At 42.4% G+C, this 23,960-nt stretch overlaps 1 protein-coding gene across 1 annotated transcript in view; it reads right to left on the bottom strand.

Moving 5' to 3' along the window:
• The window catches only part of cnc (NFE2 like bZIP transcription factor cap-n-collar), a 375,514-nt gene that overhangs the window by 186,682 nt on the left and 164,872 nt on the right, over nt 1-23,960 (bottom strand). Inside the window, exon 3 of the mRNA XM_071595847.1 lies at nt 15,104-15,289. Coding sequence (XP_071451948.1) covers nt 15,104-15,289 — 186 coding nt within the window. The remainder of the gene's footprint in view (nt 1-15,103; nt 15,290-23,960) is intronic.

The raw sequence follows: 23,960 nt of genomic DNA, 5'->3' as shown, positions 1-23,960 counted from the left end.
GGCAACGCGCCGAGTCACATAAAAACACGTGACGTCATTGACGGGTCAAAACGTCCAACTTTCCGCTCGTTTTCCACATTTAGACGAAAATAACGGGCCGACGAAAGGAAAATCGAAAGGCAAACTATTGATGACTTGGCCTCTCTGTGGGACTGCACGGGTTCTATTGTGCTTGCGGAATTCGAAAACGTTCCCACCTTAATGCAAATGTGGATCAATTAATGGATCCGCATTAAGGGTAAATATATCAGCGCTTAATTCAACATTCTTTCTGATTACTAACTAAACGATGGGCATTACTCTTTTGAAAAATAAGACGACATTCCTGAATACTGGATAATTCCTTAAAAATATTGTAATATGCAAATAAAATAAGGTTTACACCGAGTGATTGAAAAATTATCATATAAAAGTTCCACGAACAATTACAAACCATCGTCTTATTTCTGATAAAGAAAGAGCTTCACGAAAGAACTAAATAAAATATTTTCCCAAGAAAGAAGGCAAATACTTCACATCACCGCTTCGAGTGGAAATTTTTATTTTATTAAATCTCTAGCAACTTTTTCCACCAAACTTACAAATGTTCAACAGCTTTTCTAAAAGTTCTTAAAATTTATAGTAGAAAATTATATCAAGCTGTGGATTCCCATATCTTCGACAGATATGACTTAAAATATACATTTAATCTCCTTGAAAAATCACGATTAAAAAGTAATACTGTTTCAAATTAATATTCAATTCATATTTCCAGGGGCTGCGGAATGTTCAGCCGAACCTTGAAATAAACCATTGAACGTGTTTAACAGGACTTTCACGACTGTAAAATGCCCTTGTGGCTTTCATCTTGCCGCCCCTGAGTTAGTTATGACTTGTTGTTCGTCTAAAACTTACCATATTACTCTTAAGGGCATCCGATGATGTAGGTGAGCTAATGGCTTGAAATTCAAATTAATCCAAGACACTCCTAAACGATTGAAGGGAAAGGATTAGTCATTTACTTGCATTTCCGTCACATGCCCAACATCTTCAGTGAGGCAAACGTACGAAGTACGGCGGAGTGAAACCCGAAAAGAGGTCTCGGTTAGATGAGATCTGAACTCGACACAAGATTAGATGCTTGTAATACGTGAGAATTTTATCACTTGCATCCCCTGATGACCATATTCGAATGATACCACTTAATACCACAACACCCCAAATTATAATGCATCATTTTTCAGTTCCACATTCTTCCGCCAACATGGGTATAATCTTGTCCTCCCTCTGCCTCGCTTACCCAACATTCTCCCTTGCGCCAGTCTTCAAAATTCCATTGCCACTCTAAATAGGCTGCACCCGCATTTCCTATCTCCTCCGAATTTCTACCAAACAATTTTCTCCTTTCCCCGATCATGCCTAACAATTCTTCTTTCGTAGTAGTAGTAGTTTTGAGGGGAGGCGACCGACAGCTAAGGTCATTTGCGCCATAGGGGATGGACAGGAAAGGATGAAGGGTGGAGAGAAACCCGGCGTCGGCATTAGCCTACTCTTTACGAAAGGCGCCAAGGGGTCCGCAGTTTAACGTCCCTTCCGACGGACGGCGTACTCACTCAAAGTGCCCTCCACAAAGCACCTCAAGTAGGGATCGAGATACCTCTGAAAAATATTCAACACCGCCGGGATTTGAACCCGCGCCCTCAGGGTGGGAAGCCAGTACGTTAGCCCCCGCACCATCTCGATCCCCTCTTCTTTCGTGTTCCTTTCTCCAAATCTTATTTCTTCATTCTTCTCCATAGCGCCTCGTCAAAAACACCCAATCTACGCTTAACTCTTACCTCAATTGACCAAGCTTCAGAATTATACAACACCATGTTCCGAAGCTGTCAAAGATAACAATAATATTATCATTGTTTCTGAATTTACGATCCCTTCCACTGATTCCTTCGCTTACATTAACGCCTGCTCACCCAGCTCAATCCTCCTTTTGATGTCCTCACTATTTTGCAAAACCCCGCATCACCAAAACCCGAACATTGGCTCAACAATCGAAATTGGCTCCTTATAAATCTTCTCGAAGCAAGTGGTCTTATTCCCTGCTACTAAGCGAACATGGCTTACAAGCAAAATGACCACAGGAGCACCTATGCCGGCGGATATTCCAGCTTAGGAAAGGGTTGACTTTGTCGCGGTCAGGAAAGGGTTGACCGCAAAAACTGCACGCAGGAGGCTTATTTTGTCCGACCTGCGGCCAGGGAGCGTGCAGGGGGAGGACCTCTCGCCCGCCTTAACGATTTGGACACATGACTGCGACTAATGGGCCCTTTGTGAAAGCCCTGGAAGAGGTGAAAGGGTCCCACGACGCCGCATCTCCTATCGGAGACGGAGTGGCGGCCCTCCATCAACCCCACCGAAGAACCCTCTAAACGCCTCGCGCCGATGAGGCGAGCGCTCCGCCGAAGGTCCTCACCGCCTCCTGTGGGCAACCCCTCCGCCTTCTATGTCGGGGGACAGCGATGTCATGAGGAGGGGGTGGGCGAGGAAGAGAGGAGCGTGCAAGGGTGGCGCCAAGTGGGGGAGGGGAGGGGCGTCTATCTACGTGACTGCCAGGTGGAATGAAGCGAACTATGGGGATTGATTGCCATGGAGATTAATCTGGAGGTATGAAGAAAAGGAATTTTTAGGTTTAAAGCGGGAAACCTCTGGCCAACTCTACCATTGCCCATCAAAGCGACTTTGATAACGGAGTTCATAGATATTTTAAATAGGTAATCTACTGGTTTAGGTAGATTTGGATGGGCACATATACCAAATAAATATCTTGCCTCTCCTAACAAAACAAAACCCAACATCAACAAGCTCCGTATTCTTCCTTCTTCCCTTCATTCCGTCCAACATCACTACCCTATGCCTGTCTATACCTAGTTTGCCAAACATTCTCCCCTATATCACAGTCTTCAACATTCCATTGTCAATCAATGTGCTTTACATTCATTTTTTCTGTCTCCTAAGTATTTCTCTCCACTTCACCTTCTCCATCCTTCTCCACAACCACATAACCTATCAAAAGCCTCTAATCTACGCCTATCATCCTGCTTCAATGATCATGTTTCTGCGCCGCGCATAACTGCGCTCCATATCCAAGTTTTAATGAGCGTTTTCTTAACATCCTTACTCGAAGCCCATGCCATCAATTCTCTCCTCATCATGAAAGCTTCTTTGCCTAACGCAATTCTTGCCCTTATATCCTCGCTACTTTGACCATTTTGGCCCAAACCACTTCCGAGATACGTAAACTGTTCCACCTGCTCTAGCTTTTGCCCTTATATTTTAACGCTTCACTGAGCCTTTCCCTTTCTGGAAAACCGCATAACCTTTTTTAATTTATATTGATTCTCATCCCATATCTATCGCACTGAATGTCCAATAAATGCAAATCCATCACTTTTAGCAACAAGGTAAATGGAAACAATAGGGAATATAAATTCTCAGAAATTGCCATTCCTAGAAGTGATACTTGCAAATACTTAGGTGAATATTTAATTAAGGACTTAGGGTGGGGGCTAAATGTGGAGTACATATTTAAGAAAACTTTCAAAACTCTTCATTGGGTGATGAGAAACCTCAAAGGGAGCGTTAGAGCAACCAAGGAGAAGGCGTATCAGACCCTAGTAAGACCAATTTTAGAGAACACTTCTCTTGTATGGGACCCTCATGAAGAAGGTCATATTAAAAAACTGGAAAAGGTGGAAAGAAAGGCTGCACGATATGTACTGGGGAAGCATAGGAAGATGGAGAGTGTGTCTGAGATGCTAGAAACGCTGGACTGGGAACCTCTACAAACTAGAAGGAAAGTAAGCAGACTTTGTATAATGTTCCGCATTCTGAAGGGGGAGAAAGCTTGGGCAGATCTTAGGAAAGAGGCGGGGAACCCAAATTTTATAGGGAGAAATGACCACAAATTTAAGGTAAAATGCCGGGCAGAGAGAACAAATTTAAAAAAAAATTCTTTTCTAAACAAAACAATTGTTGATTGGAACACCTTGCCTGCAAAAATATTCGAGCCCTTTCCTAGCAGAGTGTATACTTTTAAGAAAAGATGTAAGGAATATATGTAATAATTTGATTTGTGTGTGGTGTATTGTATTATATGTAATAGCTTAATTTTTTTAAATTTATCTTTTCTTTTTACTGATTGATGGATGTAAATGAGATGGGGATTCGCTTGTTTTGTTAAAGAGATTTGTGTTTTGAAGTCTGATTTTATTTATTATCTTGTGGGATTATTTGGGACTTGTGTGCCACCTGACACTGTCTATCAGCACATGTGTATTTTTAATAATAATAATAATTATATATATGTATGTGTGTGTGTACATATACAAGATTTGTTCTGACAGTAATGTCAGTAAGTCTTATTTCAAATAATTTCTTGAATTTTTCGTTACAGGTGTTTAAAAATACTCAAAATAGGCTCCTTTTGCGTCGATAAATCGGGTCCAGCGGGACTTCCAGCTCGAGAATGCGTTGCGGTAGACTTCCTTCGGAATGTCTTTTAATGCCGCGGTGCAAGCTGCTTTGATCCCGCCCATTTATATTGTATATCTCGCGTAGTATACGTACGTACATATTCACAACATTTCTTTTGAATATTACATCGGATAATCAGCGAACGGTTCATTTTTTAACCGTCACGATGAAGCAAAATCTATTTTATTCACCATTTCCTGCCTTCAAAGTGATTCATATTCGAAGGGGAGAAGAAGAATTTATTTAAACTGAGTCGAGTGTATCGCTTTCATGCTACACTAAGTCGGCGTGGCGTCAAAAACTCCCAGCACCCAGTCCATGAGTCATTGGTTTCCATTCAAATAGATGATTGTAAAACATCGAATGATCTTAAAGTAAGAGATGGATAGTTTGGAGAATCGCCTGAGCGCTCGCAAAAATTATGAGCCGTGGGCAAAGTAATGAGGCGCAACCGTCCGCACCAGAGAAAAGTCCTGCATGAACGAAACCGGGGAGAGTTGTCTGTGGAAAAAAATTCACTTCCAGAGATATCTGCGAGAAATATCAAATCAAATTTCGGAGTGGGATAGGCTACAAAAAATGCGCCCGCTTTCTGAAAGTTGACATGCATAAAAATCACTGTCTTTGAATCAATTTTGATTTATAATTTCAGTAATACGCGTAAGTCCTTGACTTGAACAAGAAACATTATTACGACCCTGCGCAGTGGAACGTCTTTCACGATATTCTTCAAAGTCCTGGGTTAAATAGACGAGATATTTCGCATAGGTCACTCGATTACTTGAACCCATGTTCAAAAATGCATATTGGCTGAAGATTGGACATTTATCTAAGGATACAAACACCATTTGAAATTCATGTGATTGGTTATTTAAGCTCTGGAACACCACCAATCAAAATGGGACCATTTGTAAACTTTAAACAAGTTTTGTGCGTTGACACACAAAGGTGATTGAACGTTAGTCGAGTAATAATTTTCATACAGAAAATTGTCCAAACAAAAGCAAGAAATAGATATCTATTTTCTTTATACTTTTCATTATGTGTTGCAAAATAAGGTTGAAGATTTCGGATCATGGACTCATTCTACTCCTACATCCTGTGAGCTTCGAAAAGTAAGTATTTAAGTACTAACTAAATACCGGTAAAAAATGTTTATTTATTTCGCATTGGTCCGAAAACAGCACTTGGCCCTTTACATCGGAATTTGAACATGGATATAACAATTTAACAAATATATACACCCAAGGAAAAACCATCTTGGCGGGAATCGAACCCGCGACCTCTGGGTTGGCAGTCGAGGACGTTACCCTGACGCCACCGGTTAGGCCCTCATTAATGTAATATGCCGGATGAATAAGAAACCAAAATATTACAATACCTTATCACAGTTATTTCCCATATTAATTCTTAAAACAAACTGCGGAAGCCTCCACTCCGCGTTGTTTCCCACATTCCAACGGGGTGCCTCGGTGCAGTAGAAATGATAGGATCAACTAATTTTCACGGTGAATCCTCGTCAACAAAAATATTCGCGCTAAAAAATATTGGCGGACTTCCCTAATATTGGCGCAGGTGTTTTGTTACCTCCTAGCAGTTTAAAACGCTCCACTAACCCCGCTCCACCTGATCAGCTAAATCTGTCCCTGTGACGATAGAGGGGGGAGGAGATTTGCGACCGCTTGGTGACAGGTGGGAAGCAGCGAAGATGCGACGAGAAAAAAATAAAGAGTTTTACAGACACTAGGTCCCAAACACTGAATTTACAGGGGAAATAGCATGCCCGGCTGGGAAAAATAAACTCCAAAGGGCAACGGATAGATACCTTCTTAGAAAACGAAAAATTATTTTTGGTGAAAAATAATTTTATTTTCAACCGATTACTCGTATCACGAAAATGAAAAAAATGTCAAAAAGTGGTGGGATTTAAAATTTCTTTATTTTGGACAAGGTTCCTCAAGGTAAGAACGGTTCAACGCCTCGGTGATACGATGAGAGACTAACGAGACGTAATAGGTATCCGCCCGCCCCTTCCGGTAAAAGGATTGAGAGGTCGGATATCGCGGAAACTACCCAGAAGCCATAACAACATTAAATAAACAAATCCAGGTTCTCCAGTCTGCCAATTCTCAATTTCTAACTTCATACAAAAATTACAATCAAAATAGCGAACGAGAGCATTAACCGGTTGCGAACAACTTTCATCAATGAATATTATTTGGGGCATTATAAATAATCGAATGCCAAAATCTATAGCTAACACGACAATGAATAATAATAATAATAGTAATGTTTTAGTTTCTGAGTGACGCAGATACGGTCAAACGGTGGTCGGATAAGTCAAAACTTTCATTTTTTGAATATCTGGTAATAATTATACCAATTTTGCTCGAAATATAAATTGATATAATCTTCTCACACTAAATGTAATAAAATGTCGATATAATGCCACTGGAGGACATTTGATGCCGTACTCCGGAAATATGTACAGAATGTTGCGGTCAAGATTAACAAAAGACTTCACCCTTATTTTTTCATCGGAACTCCGTACGCACAGAGGTAACGGGAAAATTAATTGCGGAGCACGGGAAACTTCCGAGGGAGTGGAAACACCCGCGGAGATTACCGCCAACCACCTCGAGGCTGGTAATCCTGGCAATTAAATGAGGAAAACCGCTCCGGGCATATGAATTAGCGGCAAATTAACCATCCAATTTCGCGAGGTGGAAAGAGATTGCACACGGTGCGTTTCTCAATCGTGTCGAATGACATAAAGACAGGTGAAGTGTTCGTCGTAATTGATTTCACACACCGCCCATTGTCGTTCGTTCAAAAGGAATGCCAGAAAAGTGGGAGATTTTCCCGGCGGGTGGTGGGACTCGCGCAATCTCTCCCCGCGTTCCAATTTGGACACGCGTAGAAATCACTGGCGCCGCGGCCTTCGAGATCATCTCGGGGGGGGGGGATCGCTGTGGTGGAGGGAGAGAGGAAGAGCGGGGAAGAGGAGAGGATGGAGAAGCGTCAACGGGATCCCAAACGGTGCGCTATCTTCGAAGGAAAAAGACGCAACGAGGACGATTCATTCAATGCAATTCCATTAACATTCTAAATCCGAACTTCCAAACGGTTACGAAGATTGCACGCGTGAGGGCATAGTATTTAAGTATTTATTACTACGAACAACCGAGATGTATGGATCATTTTTATTCTGCACATTAATTGATTCGTATTTATATAATGTTGTAAATGACAGCTAGTAATTCCGATTTGTTTTGTTTATTATTTGTTCATGTTAAGCTATTTCGAGGAACCTACTCCAACCCATTAATCAATCTTCCAATGTTTTCTGCCCAGGAATATTTCTTTCACCTCCGCCACATTCATGCATTCTTCCCGTGATGCTCTTCTCTACAAGTCACTTCCAATAAATCTCGTCTGGCGAGTTTTAACCGGGGAATGAAATCCTACGGAAGATTACAGAATGCATAAAACATAATTTAGCTACCCAATTATGGAGAGTAAAATCTGATTAACGATAGCACTTAATAGATAACTCAGTAATGCTACATGAGCTTTCTACTCACTCCACAAGGTAAGTTCATGCCGTCTTAGTTTTGTCCACATTTTATTTAATTAGTTAACTTCGATGGTTTATCTCAGTACAATTTTTACTGCACAACTTATTATTTTATTCGTTTCCTACAAACAATCGATTATTATACTACCTTGAACAAAAAGTTCCCGGAATAACCACCGTGTGGCGCTCCCATCGTTCCGATTTGAGTTCTGTTTTTTTTGTTAAATTGGTACATCTGTTGTTGATATTCCCTTTAAATCTTAGTGTCATAACTTGACATTTGCAAAAGTTACGGTCGGTTTTCGGTATGTCCATCAGTGCTTCCTGCGATTTTTCCATTACTTCCTCTCGGCTGCTAAAACGCGTTCCCCGTAATGGTTTTTTAACTCGATTGAACAGAAAGAAGTCACAGGGAGCCAAATCAGGTGAATTCGGTGGCTGTTGGATGGTATTTGTTGCATTTTTCGTCAAAAAATTACGAATAATGATAGCACTGTGCGACGGTGCGTTATCATAGTGCAAAATCCACGAGTTTTCTGCCCACATTTCTGGTCTCTTTCGGCGAATTGCTTCACGCAAACGTCTCATAACGCCCAAATAATACTCTTTGTTTACTGTCTGGCCTTCTGGCAAAAATTCATGATGCACTACACCGTTGTAATCCATGAAAACCGTCAGCATTGCCTTCTTTTTTGACTGAAAACGACGTGGTTTTTTTGGTCTCGGCTCATTTGGTGAACGCCATTCACTTGCCTGATGTCTGGATTGCGTGTCCTACTCATAAACCCACGTCTCGTCTCCAGTAATGATCCTTTTGATGAATGTGGGATCGGATTCAGCCTCGCAAATCATGTCTTTTGCGACGTCAACACGGTCTCTTTTTTGCATGAAATTGAGGTCTTTTGGCACCAACTTTGCTGCTACACGACGGAAACCCAAATCATTAACCACAATGTCTTGGGCGGATCCATAGGCAATGTTCAAGTCCTCCGCTATTTCTCTGATGGTTAATTTGCGGTTATTGACCAACATTTCTTTTACTTTATCAATTTTTTCACCGACTTTCGATGTCGATGGTCTGCCACTGCGTTCATCATCTTCGATTGACTCACGACCACTTCTGAACTGCTCGTGCCACTGGTAAACGACCGTTTTTTTTAGAGAATCGTTGCCGAAACACTTTTCCAACATTTCCAACGTCCGTGCGCCACTAAATCCGTTTTTTACGCAAAATTTAATACAAGTTCGTTGTTGCAAATTTAAATCCATTTCTGCAATTGTAAAAAATCGCCAACACACACAGAGATAGATGTACTCTTGGCTACGTAACTTTTGCAAATGTCAAGTTATGACACTAAGATTTAAAGGGAATATCAACAACAGATGTACCAATTCAACAAAAAAAACAGAACTCAAATCGGAACGATGGGAGCGCCACACGGTGGTTATTCCGGGAACTTTTTGTTCAAGGTAGTATATCTGACGATTCACTCGGAAGTGACGCTAATTTTGTACTGTCGTTGTAATATAGTATTTTTTTTCAAAATAAAATAATGAAATTTACCATGTATACGTTTGTTGGGAATCGACAACCACGTACCTCATCCTCGATAACAAGGTGTTTTTGGGCTAGAGTTCATTTTAGTAGCCATTTTGCAAAACCCAAGGTACACTTCAGAAGTGTAGCTATTTTTTAGAAATTGGCCATTTAGGACAAATAGCTTTCCCTTTAGTTACAGAGGGCTATTAAAGATAGCAAAATGCTGCAAGAATCAGCAGGAATAATAAAGTAAAGTATAACAATGGAGGGACCAAACCAAGTTCGTCTAAGTGGAGGGCACGAGTGAAAAAATGCCAAAAGGTTGAAAAAAATCACAAATTCTATTTTAGACTGCGTCGTGGTTGATTCGCAACCGCTAGTAGTAGCATTCAAGTATAATTCGTCAGTGAAATATATTCATAAGGAATTGAAAAATCGAGATGATTAAAGGTGACTACAAAAAACTCGCAAGATATGTACTACGAGCTATTAATATTAATGATAAATAAATTATTGCATGTCTTTCAAATGTCCCCTTAATGGTAGTAGACATTTTATTGGTGACAAGAATGCTGATAATTCTTTGCCACGGAACAAGATATGATTTGAATCGGTCAATCAACAAGAAATGAAATTAGTCATCACTTGAGCGAATTAAAATATTAAGACTCACCATTACATATAAAATACCCGTCCCTGATAGGATTTCTTTGAATGCACGACTTTAATCAAAAATAAGATAAGAGGATACCATACCTAGACCGACGATTAAGCATTACACAAGCAAGCGTGTTAAGACGACGCGGCGGAGAATTTATATTCATGCCGGTAACGAACACTAGAGAAAGCATATGAATTGGAAGCTTTTGCTCCAATGGAAACAGGCCCTTGCTTCGCTCATTTATTTTTGATGCGCCTTTGCGACAGTGCATTTTGACCTTTTATCCGTGATAATCACGTCCGAACGGCTCGTTAAATGATAAATATCGAAGGATGTTGATTACTTATCAGGAAATGAAACATAACCTGACTCAGAGAAACTTGCAAGAACGTGAACAATTCGAAGAAACGGTGACCGTCTCCAAACACCAGACACGCCGTTCCAGACATCCGGGATGTCTGTTTCTCCAGGAACCGTGAGCCCGCGAGAGCACATCGATGATATATTTAGCTTCGTGGCCTCGAACGGCATACACTTCGAGGCTACTCCACTCCGGGAGAGATAAGAGATGTGGGAAAAAACTGGAGATAAGATACAGCCAGCGATGGAGGAGCAATTGGAAGAACAGAGGCGATATGTAAAGGGGATTGTCAACAAAGCAGGCCCTTGCGCGCCGACGACACTAGAGAGAGACAAGTGGCGGGAAGGCGTGAGCAACGGTTAAGACTCCTCAAGTGCCTTGTCAAGGATGAAATATGTCTTCTGCGGAAATGTTGCCGCTGCGCTTCAATAGATGCCCCGCTTGGAGTATGCCGAGGAGGGGAGGGGCGAAGCGGCCACTCCCTGTCGGTCCAGTGATGCTTGCTTGGAAGCAGGGGACGCATCTTACGCGAGATGGTGAACATAGCATTTCCGCAACTGGTAGACGCCAACCATAGAAATATTATTAAGCACTCGTCTTCCCTGTTTGTTTAAATATTATTAACTGGACTCTTTTCAATCTAAGCAGAATATATGCCTACTGCACCGAAAACTCATACAGGAAACTGTTATGCAAATTAACATTGCATCAACGCTCAAGGTAGAGCGAACTCACAACCTTTGGATCGGAAAGGCTTCAGCGGTAATTGATAAATAGGAAATAAAGCCTTAAACAAAGGAAATCGTATGTATGGAGGGAATGAAAACTGAATTAATATGTCAAAGCATGTAAGAGCTACAAGAGGAGAAATCATTTCGTTCCAAAGTGATAACACAACAAAAATAACGAGGACGGAATTCGAAGCAGTGGATTTCTTTCACTTCCAAAATAACTCTTAGCTTGGCTGAAAGACCTGGAAAAATTTCAACACAAGTGTTGTTTGTGACATCTATCAAGAAGCTACAGGTGATTAGTAGACGCCGATGATGAAAAATGCTGTATATTTTGATGATCACAAGCCAGTAATGGACATCAGCAAAGAATTTACGTAAATAATGAAGGGCTAACTCACACAGTTGTTCTGTTCAGTCTGAACTCCACATTTATCAAGAGGATTGAATATTATATGAAATCTAATGGAGACGGCACCTGATTGCATCTGCCTTGACTCAAAATTTGCAAAAATTGAACATTACCATGAGGTATGAAGAGGCTGAGTTCGGTAATGAACAGAGAGGAAAAAATAAACAGGATGAAAGGAACCATAGGCACGGATTACACCACAGCATGGCATTCAAAGAGCCACTTATGATTTCCAACTAATGTCTGACACATGGACAGTCTTAGTTCACGACTGAAGATTAGCTTACCTCGATGACTGACTGGATGGCATGCACTGGTTGACGTAGAATAGGTGGTATCGACGGGTCCAGGAAATGAACAGAATTTCTTTTTTGGGAAAATGTGTTGTGCAGGGAAACTTCCGCTGTATTCGCTGACATCTTGGCTACGTGGAAAGACTCCCGAAGACTTGCTGTGTTATTCCGGCGTGATTTAAAAACTAATTTAAAATTTAAGCTCCTGATTTTTCGTTGAACACTCCTTGAAGACGTAATCACTTGCATTGCAATATCCTGATGAATTGCAACTATCGAGATTATGAGACAAACGCGCAATCGATTGAAAGAGTGGGAAGAAAAAGGATGCCTTCGCCCGGTTGGTGCTCATGGAAAGTGCAAGGGGTGCGTTCATTTCGCGAATCCTGACGCCTGAATTTGCAATGAAGTGCAACAACGCGTGGTAAGTTCACTGCAACGACGTCAGACTCATTTACTAGCAAACAAAATATTGAAGAGTGTGCGGAACGGGAAGATAGGGATGACAGGAGGGAAGGTTGAAACGCGGGTGATAGCGGATTGAGAAAGGGGGGTGGAGGAGAAGGGGGGACACCTCCTCATCGGGAACGAGAGGGGCCTTCAGAAGGGTAGGACGAGCGACTTGGAGAGGGGCACTCGAGACGGAGTGAGGAGTAGGATGGATAGAGGGAGGGAGGGAATGACTGGGTGGGTGGAGGGCTTGGACGGTGGGAGAGGGTCGAAGGGAATAAGAGAGATGGTCCTCTTCTTTTTTTTGACGGGTCTCGCCGTTTTTGAAGGGTCCCAAAACCCAGAGTTTCAATTTTTCTCCACGTCCATTAGCGTCGAATGGCCGAGGGAGGTGTTCAACGGCGTAAACAAAACGGTTGACTACGGCGGAGAAGAAAGGCCACCTGACCCGGGACGACTCCTTGCGAGAAATCGGTTCATAAGCACTCCGGCCTCATCCCGCTTCGCGTTGTGCGCCCCTTTGCCGATACCCCACCCTGCCCCCACACCGGTTCCCATCCCCCCCCCCCAACCCAACCGGAAGAGATAACGCCAGTCGAGTGAGCTGCACTCGGGGTAGATGACACGAGAGTGTGGTCCCATCGCGGAAAGATTTGTCGAAGTGTTCGGCGATAGATTCGCCTAATTTTGAACAAATAAGTTAAAATGCCACCGAATGTTGTCTTAACCAATCGAACGAGAGGGGCGAAAACCTGAGAAGAAAGTAGTAATCATCGAATCGAAGCCGCGGAACCCTCCGAATGAAGAGATCAAAATAAAATCGATCGAGTCGAAACGACACTAAATTAAGTACGGAGGATAATATCGAAAGGGGCTGGATGCTGAAGGTCGAAGTATGGAAATGGCTATCAATATCCATGCGTTGGAATATTGAGACAGTTATGACGGAAAACTTCGCATATTAGGCCACATCGACGGTCAAATGGAATAGTGAAAAAAGGCCTAAAATAAAATGGATGTGATCATGAGTGGGGAGATTTTTTTAAAAATTTAATCAGAATTGCAAGTTCTACATATTGTAGACTTCATGGCCAGAAGGATACATAGCGGGTAAAATAAAATTCCTGAAAGAAAATACATAAAGTAAACATCCGAACACCGTTTCTTTCGGGGAAAATTCTCCGACATCAGTTATTCATAAATGGTCGTAATGCATGCAACTGTAGAGCTAAAGTTTTAAATGTTACGCAATTAGTTTCTTCCTGGAACAAACAAAATTAACTAGATAAATACTTTTGATATGCATCATCCAATGTATTCGAGACCCATAGGCATCGAAAATGTCTCGCATTAATTTATTTAAAAGGAAATTAAGTCAAAAACGGATGAATGTAGCTTGTCACAGTTGCTTTTTGGGGAAATAATTACAATCAAAGAAGATGCGTACACTCCCCGATAGGTACATTTATGTATATACTTCAATGTGCATAACAACTAAACCCTTGGCAAACGAAATAAAAGATATGCCAACTAGAGAATTACACCAATAAGGAAGCGCAAACCAAAACGTATACTCATCACGTTACCGAAAAGTATTGCGGAAAAATGTACTTATTTTCCTTATCGGAAATGACATATCTCATTGGTCCCACCGATTTGATTTATCCTGATCCACTTGCCCATCACTGAAATGGGTATTGATAGAATTGAGCTCTTACGGCTAGTAATATTGAATGAATGTAAAACTCCAATAGCCGTAAACAGTAACTGTTTACGGCTATTGGAGTTTTACATTCATACAATACTGAAATGGGTCCCGCCTTTAATTTGAGTAGGTACCCACAAATAATCGGCTCAGTAGTCACCGACTTAATAACACCACGAAGTGGCGCAGAAAGAGTACAGGCTGTATAGAGTTCATGCCTGTGACATTGTATGTACGGTATTTTGTCACAACATCTTGTTCCTTGAAAGTCCCCAAAATTCCAGCATCGATGTCCGGCCGAGCTATCGAGGCGTCCAACTCTGAAATTTTGGCCACGCCTCGATAGCTTAACTGGCTACAGCACTCGGCCGGACATCGAGGGATCCGGCTTCGAATTTCGGTCAAGGCGAATAATTTTTATAATCTACAATCGTTGCATTGAAAAGTATAGAGTTCGCAAAATCTTTCATGTTCGTTTGACAAGCATCTGCCTTTCTAGAGAAAATGAAATACTTGATCACTGCTCTCGTTTCCTCTCGTTTTATTTTTTCAAACAATCACCCGGGGATGATGCATAAGAGTTGCTTGCGGTTGAAGAAATACCACTCGGAGGTGTATAGAACCTCACCCGACTTGGAGCCAAACGAAGGAGTGGCAAGTCGGTGAAGACGCGACAACTCGGAAATTAACTCACGCGCGGGAGAGACAACGCGGCGAAACAAGGGGAGGGCCAAGGTATGCCCGCCCTTCGGCCCCGCGCGGATGCGGCAACTGTGCACTACATAAAACACACTCGACTATGCGGCTGGGGGGGGCGGTGAGAGGGGGGGGGCATGTCGCAACCAGGGGCGATAGTTACATCACCTTAGGGCAGTCGTGGAGCTTCTCTGCCAGCGCCTTCAGCTTCTCGATCTCGTCCTCGTCGTCCGACTGCCTGGACAGAGGCGACGCGGCACCCACGCCCTCCTCCGGTCGCGTGTTGTTGAAGATGTCGAACGGCACCCCGAGGTCCACATCCTGCTTCCACAAGACCTCGATCAGGTCCATGTCCTGTCGAGAGGAAGAGAGAGAGAGAAAGGGATTCCATTAGAATCGGCACGCCGTTTGCTGTGGATGAACAAGGGTCGAGGGCCACAAAAACGGCCTCCCGCTCCTCACTCCCTTCACAGGGCAGGAGGATCGACAGATCGCTCGATATCCTCGGGAGATGCCTTCTGACCTGTTCTGCGGCGGCCATATAGCTTGAGGCTTCAGCGCGTCTCCCAAGTCCCGAGACCGAGCATATCAATCGGGCGCCTTCTCGTTTTCGCAAAGACCGATTGCACGGCAGCACGTGGGGTAATCGAATGTCTCTCGACCACGTTTCGCTGATAAGATCGATCGTCACAAGTTTTTTATTTCATTCAGATAACTCCAAAGTGAGGAGGAGTATGTTTACGGCTCTCGAAATGCGCGAAACTGAGCCGAACGCAAGAGGAGGACTGGCGAGCGTACATCAGGGACAAAACCTAGCATGAAGGACCCAGACACCGTGCTCCTATCTCCTTAGAAATCTCTCCGGAAAGCGATAAGGACGTATTTATCAAGAAAGTGGATTCTTTGACCAGCGCTGCAGGAGTATCGTCTTTCCCGTTTCGGGACTGAGTTCAATGAAAAGATGAAGTGGTTTGCCATTGTCATATATTGTGGAGTGTGGAGACATGCAAATTCTCAGGTACCCGAGGGGCCAGTTCAAAAGGTAATGGAGCACCTCACCTTTATTGTAAAACGTTTGGTTCTGCCCGCCACGCTACCTCACAAATCAGAGGGTTCAAGCATCATTGAAGAAATATCGAAAGTACATTTTGCGATAATAGTCGCTCTCTTGGCTATCAACCAAGGAGTGTGACCTGAGCAACAAGACTCAAAACATTTTACGAAATTAGTACGTTTGAGGTGAAATAAAATAGTGAAAAAATATATTGGGTGTGCATTCCGTGATTGCCTTATAACAACGTTGTGGAAGGAAGGTAAGAAATATTAAATATTCATACGCTTATCGATAAATAAACTTCGCATTCATATAATAATAAATGGGAAAGTTCTATTTAATATCCAACAAGCTATTGATTAATGAAGAAATATTTCTAATAATAGAAGCAGGGATATATATATGTATATATATATGTATATATATATATATATATATATATATATATATATATATATATATATATATATATATTATATATATATATATATGACAGTATTTTTGGTACCCGAAAATCACACAGCTTGGGTAAAGCTGGGTGAGGGTGCTAAGAGGCCTTTCGGTCACTAGTTCAACGCTCTACTCTTGGACTACCACGTCCCCATATATACATATATATATAATATATATATACACACATACATATACACACACACATATACACACACATACACTTACTATACATACATGCATGCATGGCCACCACTGATGATTTTAGAGAACATTATATCCTGATAAAAATTGAAGATATCGTACTTTAAACCATTCCACAATGCTCACCTTTTCGATAGCAATTCCAATAGTTGAGTAGATTCACTATCATTTTATAGGACGCTAAGATTATTGACTTATATCATTTTCCCAATGCTTTATATCGGTTTCTTAAGGGATTTCTCTAAACTCTTGATAAAGATTTCTCAATAGAGACAATTGTCGGTCCACTAGAAGTTATATAATACATATATCGATAAGTGTACATTTTAATCAAACATCGGCAGGGAATATAATAAACATGCCAGCAAGTTCGTTTTACCACACCTATCAGAATTACACTCATTCTCAATATTATAAAATTAGTTTCCGGCAGCCTATTACGGCCGTAAATGAGCCCAGATGAGAAAATGAACCCTGCCGTCTCACTCCCGACGCGCTGTTTTGGACCAAAGTCTCCTTCCACGATCAAGAGTGATTCTTCAACGCGATAACAACACTCGATTCCGTCTGCCACTTAAATTTCCGGTGAAATACTTTCGAACAAGGTACACACTCAAATAAATGGGTTGCAAATTGGTATTCGAGTGGCAAAACATGCCTCCGGGCGCACTTTCTCCCACTCTTCAGACCTCCACGAAGATAAGTAATAATTACTCAAGAAGGCTTGATGGAACAAAGAGAAACTATTGGCTTGAAACACGACGCCTACGATCAAAAAAGGGAAACGGCGAAAAAGATACTCTCGCTGAAAACTTTAGGTGCGAAAGCTGAATCATAAGCAGCGACCGAAACAACCTCTGACCTCTACAATGAGGACTGAGGAAACGGACGGGCAAAGGCAAATGGCGAAGCATTTGGAATCGCAGCGAACACATCGGAATTTTATTTTCCACAGATAAACATTTCCATATTAACCACCTCGCACTGGGTGCGCGGCTGATGGCCTTCGATGCCATCGGGCTGACGCTCTCGCCTACCAAGGCATAGGTCGCGGGTTCGATCCTCGCCTAGGTGAGTTTCCTTTCCTGGGTTGGGTTTATCCTTGCTGTCATGCCTTTCTTAATTATGAAACGTTTTGGCCAACTCGACTGTTTTCTGATTAGTTGCTAAATAATACATGAAGCCTAAAAGAAAAGAATAGAACTAAGCAAATCCAACCCCAATAATGCGCCACCAAACCGGACATTGAAATTTCGCCAGGCAAACTGTTACGCATAATTAGCCAAAATTACAGACGGCCGACTGTTGGAATTACTTAACTTATTAAATCTTGCCTCTAACGTATTACTACAGCATTTAGCGAGCAAGAATATAATGTCCACAACCATTGAATAAAATAAGAAAACAACAGCTTTAGAAAAGTATTGAGTTGCTGAACGTCGTATCATTTTTACTTAGAGCAACGGGAGTCCACGGGTAATAAACTTTATCTCCCACGCCCTTATCCGAACAACATAATCTCAAGAACCTGCATGTTACTGAAATAGATCAAATTACTTTTGGTAACGATAAAATTTATCATGCGACAGCAACAACACCTAAGATTTCCAAACACCGTTCATGACGTAATTTACAAACATGTATCCAAATATAACGTTGGGAAAATAAGCTTAAATAAAATATACGCACATCCCGTTGCTCACAATAGTCGGTCGTGGTAATAACCGCGACTCATACTGTAAGTTGAATATAAATCCATTACTTACATCTTAATACGAAACTGTGATTTGGAATCCAGGATTCATAAAAAAAATTCGTGAAAGTAAAAATAAATAGACTCAATTGGAGGTCATAGGTTTCTATTGGAAATCAAAATTGCAAGAATCACGATGCTTTCAAAGGCATAGAATGCTCTTTGAACCGTGGAAGGGAAACCACAAGATTTTCAGGATGATCAGTCCTTCACGTGCGGTGATTGTTGACGGTGACATTTGTTTATTCCCGCTCGGATGAGGCTAAGAAACCGCACCGAAGAACGAAGGACGCTTCGCCGCACCTTATCTCACGGCCGAACCCAAGGCCCAGAACAAGGAAATTATGTGATTTAAGACATTACGCGAAATTACGGTAAAAACTCGGTCCGTCGACTTTTGTTACAGCCGCACCCACACCTTTTTTTACACATACATACGTAAATGCATGTATATATATATATGATCACGGGACGTGTGGCTTGGTTATTTCCTGCCGGATATGACTGGGAGGGCGACCGGGGGGGGGGGGGGAGAGGAAGAAGCGACGCGGAATCGAGGGGGGGAGGGCTAGTGGGAGGGAAATGTTTTGTTGCCCTGGCTCCGAGAAACGGCGAGAAAAGGGGATCTGGTCACTTGGCAACGCCGCTTGTTTCGAGGGGAATGGGAGAACCGGAGGAGCGGCTTCGTTTCATTGGGTAATGGCATGGAAGCCCGGATAAAAGGGGGGAAGGGGACCTCATGCTGGACTAGGGACCTCTCGTATCAACACCTCTTCCGCTCCACACACCCCCCTCCCGCTCTCCACAACCCCCCTCCCAGCCGCACACCCGCCCTCTCGAGCCCTGATGAGAAAACAGAGGGGATGCAGCAAACCGACACAAAAGGCTCCCGATCGGATATTTTTTTTTCTTTTACGACTCCACAAAATGGCCGTCAGGAACAGAGTCCAGGCCCGGGGGTCGGGGAGATCAAGGCGCGATTATCCGAGCGTCTCTTGGGGAGGGAAAGTCATCGGGGGGAGCAAATAAAAAGGATAAAGACGCATTACATTACAAATTATCGAAGTGGCACGACAAAATTATTTCCGCCATCTAAGTGAGTGCTTCAAACTTTTTAAATCAAATACACAATCCATTTCTACAAATTATTGGAAAAAAATCTTCAGAAATCTTTTTCAATGATTTCAGGAAACATTGGAAATGATCGTACATTTTCTGCATTAATAAGGTGAAAATGGTAAAAAATATTTCTTTAAAACGAGGTCTAATTGACAGATTGGTAGATCAATAATGATAAGTTGACTTGTATCTCCAATTATTATTGACATAAAATGATTAGTTTAAGTAACCAATAAGGTGTTAGGTACGACAACGGATGAAGTTTCGCGCCGTTTTAACTCAAGAAAAAGCAATTGATGACAATGGTGGGCTCCGTGTAGGCCCGATGGTAAGACTGAACCCAGGAACACCATAATTAGCCAAGGGGTGCACTTCTCGACGGACTAACGGGAATGGCAAATTATCATTTATCCATCATGTGTAGCATCGAAAAACCACGTCCATTCTAAATGACAATTACGCAGAGTCGTGACGGTGACTACGTGTACCGAAAGTAAATAAAGAGGTCAAGAACACTAATTTCAACAATCAACAATATGAAATCATGAACTGTTAAATCAAGCTATACGAAGCAAATTATGACATTTACTCAATTATTTCTGAAATGAAAACAAATTACTACGAACAACTGAAGAAATGAACGCGAGCTTTCACTTGTAGACCGATTACTGCGTAGTGCTCTAATAATACTCTACCAGTCGAACAAAAGGGACAGATATGAATTAGACAAGAGAATGGCAACAATTTTCGCACTCCACATGGAAAAAGCCAAAACTTAATTAACTAATTACCAAAGTATACCTATTTTTATCTCTACAGATCCACATGAGCAATGGTCCAACAATACGTATACTAGGCCCAACATTTTTTCACTAAAAACCAAGCGATAAAATGACGCAAAGAAACAGAACAAACAACGAGTTCTAAGAGGAATTTTAGATCTGTGGGTGGCAAATCAAACTGAAAAATGACCTTAACTTTTGTTTTCACGTTTCTCAGCACGACGGAACCGATGAACATAGTAAAATGACATACAAAAATACAGTATCTGAGAGATATCTAAAATACCGACCACAACATTCCCAGATAAATGACTATAATCCAATTTCTTCCAGTGCAACAATTTAAGAGAATGCAGAAGAATTTCTACAGCCGGAGGATATGTCTATTATTAATCGCTACACTCCTAAGGCGAGAAAGCATGAACAATACTTGCACGATCCAGAATTAATGTTAAAAAAAAGTGCTACTACAGCTTTATTCATTTCTTAAAAATCTGATATTCCTCTTGCAGCTTGATGGAGGCACAAAAAAAACAGAAATAAGACTCAAGGAACGTGAGGACATTTTTCTCCTCTCCGAGAATGGGAGGCAGATGGCAGAATGGAATACTGGCCGAAGCACTGAATATCGTTAAGCGATGAAGTCGCTAAGCCACCGGAGCGTTAAAATCACCAAAGCTCAACAACTGCCGGAGAAATGTAGGCAGGGATGAAAAAAAACTCAAAAGAACCTTTTTATTAGACGGCCTGAAAACTGCTCCCATCGTGCACCGGGGGTTCCTTTTCACTTTGCTCGCCGCCCAAGAGAACTTATGCCAATGCTCCTAACCCTGACACGGGGAAAAAAGGACGAGAAATGGACTTCGGGTTCGAATCATTACTCGCGGGCTGCGCCAAATGTGCAAATCATCCCTGGAATCGGAAACGCTTAAATTTTTCAAACGATCTCCTTTAAATCCTCCCTCGCCATCACAACGATTTTGGACGCGATTCGTTCCCACCACTCTCGTATTCATGGAACTTGCCTTGACAAACGACCGAGACCAACCGCAACCCTTCGGGTACAACATTATTAATAGCGATGGCGAATCCAAGCATTCTAATAATATCACTCATTTAACGGTAAGAATGGTCCCAAGTTCGAATTAAAAGTAGCTTGGCTTTCGGATGCGAACCGACCTCCCTCTCTGGTTCGAAAGCACGGGCAAGAGGGAGCAGGAAGGCCGTAAGCGCGCAGTTGAAAACACTGCATTCCACATTAACGCACCATACACATACGGGGTCTGTCACAAAAACAATTAGAATGATTTTTTCCCAACAACGCGGACAGCTGGAGCGTATTGTCGCGGGAAAGGCGGAGGGAGGTCTCGGGAAAGCAAAGCGACCCTCGTCAGTTCTTCACGGGCCGTTGCAGTGTGCGGATCACTGCTAGACTGGACCCCTATTCGAGGGTGGGGTCACGAATTCACGTTCCATAAAACAACGTTACGCTATTAAAATATTGCGTTAAGCTCGGAAAATCAGTTTCGGGAGATGAAGCAATGTCCCAAGAAATAGTTTTCCGCTGGTACAAGATGTTCCGGGAGGATAGAGAGGAGGTTGACAACGACAAACGTCCTGGACGTCCGTCAATGACACAGTGTGACGAAAATATGCAAAAAGTGAGACATACTCAATTCTGGGTGACACCCAAATATCAGGATGTTAGCAGAAGAGTGCAAAATCCTGAAAACAACAATGAATTGCATTCTTAGAGAAGATTTAGCCATGCGAAAGGTGTGTGACAAGACAATATGATGTCGGAAGATCAGAAGGCTACGCAAGTGATAATCTCGCGTGATCTCTTGGACGGCTGGGAAAGTGACTTACAACCCCGATGTGGCATCGCCGCATCGGGGCTGTATTTTAACTGCTTTTACTGCTGAACTTCTTTTTATTCCCAAGAATTAAGAGGAGCTCGAAAGGCAGCCCATTTGGAACGCTGGATAACGTCAAAGAGGCCGTGACGAGGACCCCGTTGACGCCTTCCAGGAAACGTATCGCGACCGGCAGAGGCGCTGTGGCATCGGCGTTTCGATGCACAAGGGTGCTATTTTGAAAATTTTTTGTACTTTGATGCTTTGTAAAATAGTACAATTTCTTCAATACTTTTTCCCTGATTTATCCTACTTCTTTTTGGAACAGACCCTGGATACCCTTACCTTTCATACCGTTCGCATACCATAAACCTACATATCATACATAGCCAACACGCCCTTTCCTTTCGTGATAAGAAATGTGAAAAATAGGTTGATTTCAGTCGATTTCGGGATACTTATTCCTTAAATACTATTCTATCCCCAAGTGATTTTTCACCCCTATCATTTTCATGCATGCTCTTCATTTCCTGACACTTTTACCAATCCTCGGCTAGAGTCACCTCCACTACGATCTCCCATGGCTTTCTCGGCCTACCCGTTCATCTTTCAAGACATTCACCCTTCCCTCATACTCACATCTGTTTCATGATTCCACACTCCATCTCCACACACACAACATGATCATGCCAGCGAAGCGCACTTCTTTCATACTTGTCCATTACAGGTGAATTAATGAAATACGTTATTTTATGACTCACTCAGTCCTCACTCTATCATATTTTCACCCAAAGCTATCAAGAACGATTCCCAACTCTATCCCAGACTCTATCCTCAATCCGTAGTATTTGATCGACATTTACGCTTATCTTGGTATATCCAATCAGTTCGGAGTTGAACTCCGATTATATAAAGCACACACCGTTACCTTGAGTTTTCATAATTACGTATTACATGCTTGTAAGAACAAAACTTACACCAATACATCATATTCGGGGACACGCTACCTCTCCTGCGGATTTCCGAGATTTTCCAACGTTTAAAATAAAAGATTTCATTCGCGGAACGAGATCCTATATTAACACTATCTAAAATATGTCATGGTAACATTTATACTGTCAAATGACTTTTATATACTCAGCAAAACAACGAAGGCATCATTCAAGAGAATTACTTCCCCATCTCGCACATGAAATTTGACGAGGGTTGCCGAACTGTAAACTGACAGTGACACAAGCAGCATGACCTCACAAGGTAATGAAAGGTGGGGTTTACCGTTAAACAACCTCTTACGCCGAACGCACCACCTCATTGTCCCATCCTCACCTCCGCCTTCACATTATTCATCTTTTCGGCCGACGGAAAAATCACGGGGAATTCATTAACGCTGAATCGAATTCAGGACCTAATGAGAGAGGGAGAGAGAGAGAGCGAGAGAGAGTGAATCCGATTCGATTGGAAAGAGGAGATGACCACAGCCTCTCGGTCAGTGAAGAAATAACGCGGTCCCGTCCATTGGTCCCTACGCTAATGCGCCAATTCGAGCGAGGACCACGTCAGATAAGCTAGAAGGCGAAAGCTTCGACGACCCAAACATTAACGACGGATGCCCGAAGCCCGATGCTTACTGATGACAAATGATATCGATTCGTGCCAAGGATCTTTGCGAAACGCCCACCACTTCAGCTGTCATCTCTTCCCTTCAAGAGAAGAGAGACAGGAGTGGGGGGGCGAGAGAGGTGGAGAGAGTGAGAGACAGACAGACACGTCCTCAGCCCTTAAATTCACGCAGTCCTCGACGTAACAA

This window comes from Hetaerina americana, unplaced genomic scaffold, assembly GCF_022747635.1.
Source record: "Hetaerina americana unplaced genomic scaffold, ioHetAmer1.1.p SCAF_7, whole genome shotgun sequence".
In the NCBI taxonomy this organism is placed as follows: Eukaryota; Metazoa; Arthropoda; class Insecta; order Odonata; family Calopterygidae; genus Hetaerina; species Hetaerina americana.
Note: the sequence above shows the minus strand (reverse complement) of the source record. Positions and strands in the feature narration are given on the sequence as shown.